This window comes from Microtus pennsylvanicus, chromosome 14 (assembly GCF_037038515.1).
Source record: "Microtus pennsylvanicus isolate mMicPen1 chromosome 14, mMicPen1.hap1, whole genome shotgun sequence".
Taxonomy (NCBI): Eukaryota; Metazoa; Chordata; class Mammalia; order Rodentia; family Cricetidae; genus Microtus; species Microtus pennsylvanicus.
This window is the reverse complement of record NC_134592.1, coordinates 31,705,369-31,712,581: the sequence shown is the minus strand read 5'-3', so window position 1 is coordinate 31,712,581 and position 7,213 is coordinate 31,705,369. Positions and strand designations below refer to the sequence as shown.

The 7,213-nt window shown below is 45.2% G+C and overlaps 1 protein-coding gene across 2 annotated transcripts; it reads left to right on the top strand.

The window, feature by feature from the left end:
* LOC142835038 (acyl-coenzyme A thioesterase 5-like) lies at positions 1-7,075 on the top strand. Of its 2 annotated transcripts, XM_075948141.1 has the most exons (4): positions 1-545; positions 3,216-3,418; positions 5,375-5,561; positions 5,680-6,082. In XM_075948141.1, exons 1-4 carry the CDS (start codon positions 89-91, stop codon positions 5,955-5,957), a joined length of 1,125 nt encoding a protein of 374 aa, XP_075804256.1. In that variant the 5' UTR covers positions 1-88; the 3' UTR covers positions 5,958-6,082. The 2 variants fall into 2 exon arrangements, with proteins under 2 accessions (XP_075804256.1, XP_075804255.1); XM_075948140.1 differs by having other exon boundaries at positions 5,375-7,075.
* The last annotated feature ends 138 nt before the right edge of the window (positions 7,076-7,213 follow it).

Genomic DNA, 7,213 nt, shown 5'->3' with positions numbered 1-7,213 from the left:
ACCAACCAGAGTAGCTCCACAGCAGGCCAGGCTACACTCAGACTCGCGCGTGCACTCCAAGGCCTCCTGTTCCAGCTCCAGCCGTAGCATGACAGCAACGCTGAGCCTGGAGCCCGCGGGCCTCAGCTGCTGGGACGAGCCGCTGAGCATCTCCGTGCGCGGCCTGGCCCCCGAGCAGCCCGTCACGCTGCGCGCCGCCCTGCGAGACGAGAGAGGCGCGCTCTTCCGCGCCCACGCGCGCTATCGCGCCGACCCCCACGGAGAGCTGGACCTGGCGTGCGCGCCCGCGCTGGGCGGCAGCTTCGCGGGGCTCGAGCCCATGGGGCTGCTCTGGGCCATGGAGCCCGATCGGCCGCTCTGGCGCCTGATCAAGCGCGACGTGCAGACGCCCTTCGTGGTGGAGCTGGAGGTGATGGACGGCCACGAGCCCGACAGCGGGCGGCTGCTGGCGCGGGCCGTGCACGAGCGGCACTTCATGGCTCCCGGAGTGCGGCGCGTGCCCGTGCGCGAGGGCCATGTGCGCGCCACCCTCTTCCTGCCTCCAGGTGAGCAGCCCTCCCTTGGGGAGCCAGGTTCAGGGCCTGGCCCTTTCTAACCCTGTCTACCATTTGTCTCTGGGCTTTCTCCTTTTCTTACTTCTGTATATCTTACTTTCACTCTTACTGTGGTGGATGGCAATGTGGCTGTCCCTCAAAGTCCTCTTCTACTTCTTGCTTCCTCATGGGCATCAGCGTTTCCTTCCAATTCTAATATCAGGTGTGGTAGCTTGAATGTAATTGGCCCCATAATCTCAGAGGGAGTGGCAATATTAGGAGGTGTGACTTTCTTGGAGTGGGTCTGGCCTTGTTGGAGGAAGTGGGAGTGGGCTTTGAAGTTTCCAGTGCTCAGGATACTGCCTAGTAACTCAGTCCACTTCCTGTTGCCTGTAAGATGTTGTAGCACATCTCAGTTGGGTGTGGTGGCACATGTGCTTAATCCCGCACAAAAGAAGCAGGAAGAGCTCTGTAAATTCAAAGCCAGCTTGGTCTACAGAGTGAGTTCTAGGACAGACAAAGATACACAGAGAAACTATGTTTCCATGGTGGAGGGGAGGGGAAATGTGGTAGCACAGCTCAGCTCAGCTTGCTGCCTGCACGCCACCATGCTCCCCGTCATAATGATAATGGATTGAGCCTCTGAAACTGTAAAGGGGCCACCCAATTAAATGTTTTCTTTTTAGGAGTTGCCATGGCCACAGTGTCTCTTCATAGCAGTAGAAACGAGAACTAAGACAGGCGCCTACCTGAAAATTACAAGCTTTTAACTAGAGAGATACCTCAGTGGTTAAAAGCATAGGTTGCTCTTGAAGGGACTATGAGTTCAATTCCCAGCACCCACGTGGCAGTTCACAACTATCTGTAACTCCAGTTCTCGGTATCTGACTATCTCTTCTGGCATCCTTGGGTTCCAGGCACACAAGTACTATATATAAGCATGCAAGCAAAACATTATTTCACATAAGAAACCTTTTAAAATAATTTTATAAAAAATTGCAACCCTTGGAAAAGAATTTACAGACATTACATAAGATGTAGAATTCATTTAAAGATTTTTTACAGGTATACCAATGGAGGACTTTCATTTCATAATACCTGAGATATCAAATGATCATATTTTTATTTTTATTTTTTTTATAGGCTCAATGTCCTTTATTTATGGCTAGAAACCAATTATGAATGAGTACATCCCATGTTCATCTTTTGGGGTCTGGGATACCTCATTCAGGATAGTGTTTTCTTTTTTTTTTTTAATTTATTTATTTATTAAAGATTTCTGTCTCTTCCCCGCCACCGCCTCCCATTTCCCTCCCCCTCCCCCAATTAAGTCTCCCCCCAGCCCGAAAAGCAATCAGGGTTCCCTGTCCTGTGGGAATTCCAAGGAACCCCCACCTCCATCCAGGTCTAGTAAGGCGAGCATCCAAACTGCCTAGGCTCCCACAAAGCCAGTGCGTGCAGTAGGATCAGAAACCCATTGCCATTGTTCTTGAGTTCTCAGTAGTCCTCACTGTCCGCTATGTTCAGAGAGTCCGGTTTTATCCCAGGCTTTTCCAGACCCAGGCCAGCTGGCCTTGGTGAGTTCCCGATAGAACATCCCCATTGTCTCAGTGTGTGGGTGCACCCCTCGTGGTCCTGAGTTCCATGCTCGTGCTCTCTCTCCTTCTGCTCCTGATTTGGACCTTGAGATTTCAGTCCTGTGCTCCAATTTGGGTCTCTGTCTCTGTCTCCTTTCATCGCTTGCTGAAGGTTAATATTCAGGAGGATGCCTATATGTTTTTCTTTGGGTTCTCCTTATTTAGCTTCTCTAGGATCACTAATTATAAGCTCAATGTCCTTGGTTTATGGCTAGAAACCAAATATGAGTGAGTACATCCCATGTTCCTCTTTTTGGGTCTGGCTTACCTCACTCAGGATAGTGTTTTCTATTTCCATCCATTTGTATGCAAAATTCATGAAGTCCTTGTTTTTTATTGCTGAGTAGTACTCTAATATGTATAAATTCCATACTTTCTTCATCCATTCTTCCATTGAAGGGCATCTAGGTTGTTTCCAGGTTCTGGCTATCACAAACAATGCTGCTATGAACATTGTAGAGCATATACTTTTGTTGTATGATAAGGCCTCTCTTGGGTATATTCCCAAGAGTGGTATTGCTGGGTCCAGGGGTAAGTTGATCCCGAATTTCCTGAGAAACCGCCATACTGCCTTCCAAAGTGGTTGCACAAGTTTGCATTCCCACCAGCAATGGATGAGTGTACCCCTTTCTCCACAACCTCTCCAACAAAGGCTATCATTGGTATTTTTGATTTTAGCCATTCTGACAGGTGTAAGATGGTATCTTAAAGTTGTCTTGATTTGCATTTCCCTGTCAAATGATCATATTTTTATTACAAGCATCAAAGAGATTTGGGGTGACTTAAGTAAAGGAACATATTTGCAGGTCATAGATGTGAGAAAACAATCGATAAGGATATCAGAAAACAGTAAACTACCTCTCCCTCTCCTGTCACTCAGAAGCTATGGGCCCCTCTGTTGTGATATAAAATGAGGTCTTCTCTCAGAGTAGGAGAGGAGGTTTGGATTCCTATAACTTCTCTTCCTTGCTCCCATGTACATGAAAAAAAACAAATTCTTAAATTCATTTGAGGACTACTGGCTTTGTTTTTTATTTTTCCTAAGGAAATGGAACTTTTCCTGGGATCATAGACATTTTCGGAGTTGGAGGTGGCCTTCTGGAGTATCGGGCTAGTCTGTTGGCTGGGAAAGGCTTTGCTGTCATGGCTCTGGCTTATTATAACTATGATGACCTCCCCAAGAGCATGCACACATTCCAACTGGAGTACTTTGAGGAAGCTGTGAACTACCTGCTCAGTCACCCTCAGGTTGGTTGTTATTTTTGTCTTTTGGATTAGAAACTATGTTCCTAAAACATCCACCCACCAAGATAAGATTTTCAACTCAGTTCCTGAGGTGTTGTGAGACAATCAAATCTTCATTTTCAAAGTATAAATCAAAGTAAATTTGTGAAATGAATGATATTTCAGGGCAATGATCTGGTCAGGCATTCTGATGATGAAATACATCAGATAGAAGTAAGGTCTGTGGTATGCTAAAAGAAGCCTGCTGGGACACGGGCACATTCAGCACATAGTGGAAGATACCAGGTTGAACAGGTAACTCAGCCATTAAGATCACTTGCTGATCTTCCAGAGGACAGAGTTGGGTTGCCAGCACCCAGGTCAAGTGGCTCCTAATTGCCTGTTCTTCAAGCTCCAGAAAGTAGGAGCCAATCTTCTGGCTTCTGAGTGTAGCTGTGCACACACAGACATAGCCAGGGAAACACACACACACACACACACACACACAAACACACACGATCTAAAACAATCTTACTTGACTCAGGACCCACAGAAGAGGTGGGTCCCTTAGCAGCATTATTGTTTTGCATGAGTGTGTCTCCACCCTTGGTTTTGTTCTGAGCACTAAATGATTCATAAGTCCCTGCAACAGGACCTACCATGAACTGATAAATGTCATTCACTTGGGAAACAATACAGGAGTTATAGGGGGCTAAAAGTGAGGAAGACCAGGGCCAAGGCAGGGATGGCTGTGGAAGAAAGAAAATCATTCAGTGTGAACAAGGATATAAGAGGTCATGCCTGAAGAACAGCAGAAGCAAGTGTTGGCAGGAAAAGCCTGCCTGAGCATGGGGCAAAGCCTGCCTGCCTGTTAGAGACAGAAGAGCTGCTCTCTGGGAGCTTAGGTTGTTGTAAAAATGACAATGAAAGCCTCCTCACTGGTCCCACATAGACCCATGGCCTGGCTCTACAATCATGAAATTGTGTAACTTCAGTAACCCTGTCCCCACTCTCCAAAGCCTGTCAGTGGTTTTGAATAAATTGTTTTATTCCCCTAAACACCCACTTTTAGAAAACAATTCTTAATTTGAATAAGAAATTTTTTTGTTTAAAGCATCTCCCTCTTCTCCAGTACATGCATCCTGAACTCTTACTCATAACCAGAATCTTACCTCAGTTTACTGTGATGCTTGCTGGATGATCATAAACCCATGTGAATGTAGTGCCCACCACTGTAAATACATCACAGATGAAAAGAAGAGTTTTGTGGGGAGGGGGAGGGAAATGGGAGGAGGGGAGGAGATGGACATTTTATTTTTAAGTAAAAATAAAAATAAAATAAAGAAAGAAAGAAAAGGTTTTCCTGACTTGTCCACATTCTTCCTTTGACAAATTCATGCTCAGGAATGTACCTATTATTTTTCATTACAAGCTTCATGTAGACCACGGTGTTGAGAAATACTCCTTTACACTGTGTGAAGATGTGTTTATGTGACTGGTTTAATAAAAAGTGGGATGGCCAATAGCTAGACAGGAAGAGGCTAGGTGGTACTCTGGGACAGAGAAGTCTGGGGGAAGAGGAAAGGCAAGAGTTGCCAGTCAGACACAGAGGAAGGCATGGTCATCACCAAGCCATGTAAAAGAATGTGGATTAAAAGATGTGGCTTCCTGTAAGTTTTAACAACTAGTTAGGAAGGAACAAGCTTAAGCTGAGGCTAAGCATTTATAACGACTGAGAAATCTCTGTGTGGTTATGTGGGAGCTGGCAGGTGGGACAGAGAAAGACTAGTTACACTGTGGGACTTAGCACTGAGTCTCATCTCACCACTAAGGATTTGAAGAGACCTAATCACCTTTCAAAACCCGGATGGTGCAGAGTGAGAGTCAGGCTCAGGGCCACCCTCCATCCCTAGGTTGGCACCACTAACTGCCCTACCCTCTAGATGCACTCGTTCCCTTTCTTTTCTCTCTCTTTCTTAGGTCAAGGGACCAGGAATTGGCCTGCTGGGGATTTCCAAAGGGGCTGACCTCTGCCTATCCATGGCCTCTTTCCTGAAAGGCATTACAGCGGCTGTCATAATCAATGGCTCTATGGCCAACGTTGCTGGAACATTGCACTACAAGGATGAGACCCTGCCCCCTTTGAGCATTAACATGAATCGAATCAGAGTGACCGAAGATGGCCTTCGAGATATTTTGGAAGCCCTGAATTGCCCTTTAGAAGGCCCTGACCAGAAGAGCATCATCCCTGTGGAAAGGTCTGACACCACCTTCCTGCTCCTTGTGGGTCAGGATGACCGCAACTGGAAGAGCGAGTTCTATGCCAATGAGATCTCCAAACGCTTACAGGCCCATGGGAAGGAGAAGCCCCAGATCATCTGCTACCCAGAAGCAGGGCACTACATTGAGCCCCCTTACTTCCCTTGGTGCAAGGCTTCCTTACATGCATATATTAATATGCCTGTCATCTTTGGTGGGGAGCCTAGGGCTCATGCCATGGCCCAGGTGGACGCATGGCAGAAACTCCAGACTTTCTTCCACAAACATTTGGGTTCTGAAGTGAGAACAATCCCAGCAAAACTGTGATTTTTTTTTTTTGTGAGTAGTGACACTTCTGTTGTTGATCCCTCCTGAGAAGGCTGCCACTGTTAGGATGTGCATGTATTTTTCTCTCCTTTAATAAAGTCTTGAGTTCCACACCCCCAAAGGTTTTATGGACTGTGTCCTCATTGGTTTGAGTACACAGTGGTTCCTACCTTCTTATGGCAATGAAGATTGAGCCCAAGTTTTGTGCATGGTGGGCTAGCTCTCAGCTGCTGAGCTATCCCACTCTCCCTTAGAGGACAGTGGTTTTAAAGAAACTTGAGAGTTTGAGGAGCATTTCTGCTCCCCGGCACAGCATGTGACTGACAACTCCAGTTATAGGAGGAGAAGTGAGCAACATGGACTGGCCGTGCCTGCTACATAACGCGGTCCAGTAACTATGTGCTAGATGACTGTAAATAAATCTGTAACTGCTGCACAAGAAAGCATGTGCAGTGGCCCCTTGTGTCGGTGAGATCCACATGGCAGACTCTACAGCTGCCCATGGGTTGAATTATTTGAAACTTATTCCGGCCATTATTCCTTAGACACTATGTAACGATTTAAGCGCTATTTATACAGTGCTTGTGTTACTCTTAGGGACATAAGTATTCTGGATGTGATCATAATGTTTTAAAGATTTTCAGACTACATGCTACTTCCACACCATTTTATATCAAGTACGTAAATCATAGCAGTTTGGGGGTCCAGCAAATGACTGTAATATCAAAATCGTTATAATACCATGGCTGAGCTCCCCTTCTTAGAATGTAAGTCGTAGCACTTTAGTTATAAACTATTTACTGATCAAATCTAAAACTGATAAAATATTTAAAGCTAAAACACATCTAACTTTCTGATATTTTTTCAGATAAATGAGGATTCTTCTAGTAAAGAAACTATATTTGGGTTTCTGTTAATATGATAGGCACACAGCTTTAGTGTTTCAAAGTTGATAAAATAGTTACATTGGGACTATAATTTTTAACAATGATAATCATAGAAATATGTAAAAATGAGACCACCTGTTATAAATAGTTCAATAAACTTACATTTCTTAAGCCCTTAACTGTATTTAAAATAAAGTACCTTAATTTAGTATTGTTGTGTTCTGACTCTTTATTTATTTTATTTTGTTTTTTCGAGACAGGGTTTCTCTGTGTGACTGTCCCAGAACTCACTCTATAGACTAGGCTTGGCTCGAACTCATAGACATCCGCCTGCCTCTACCTCCTG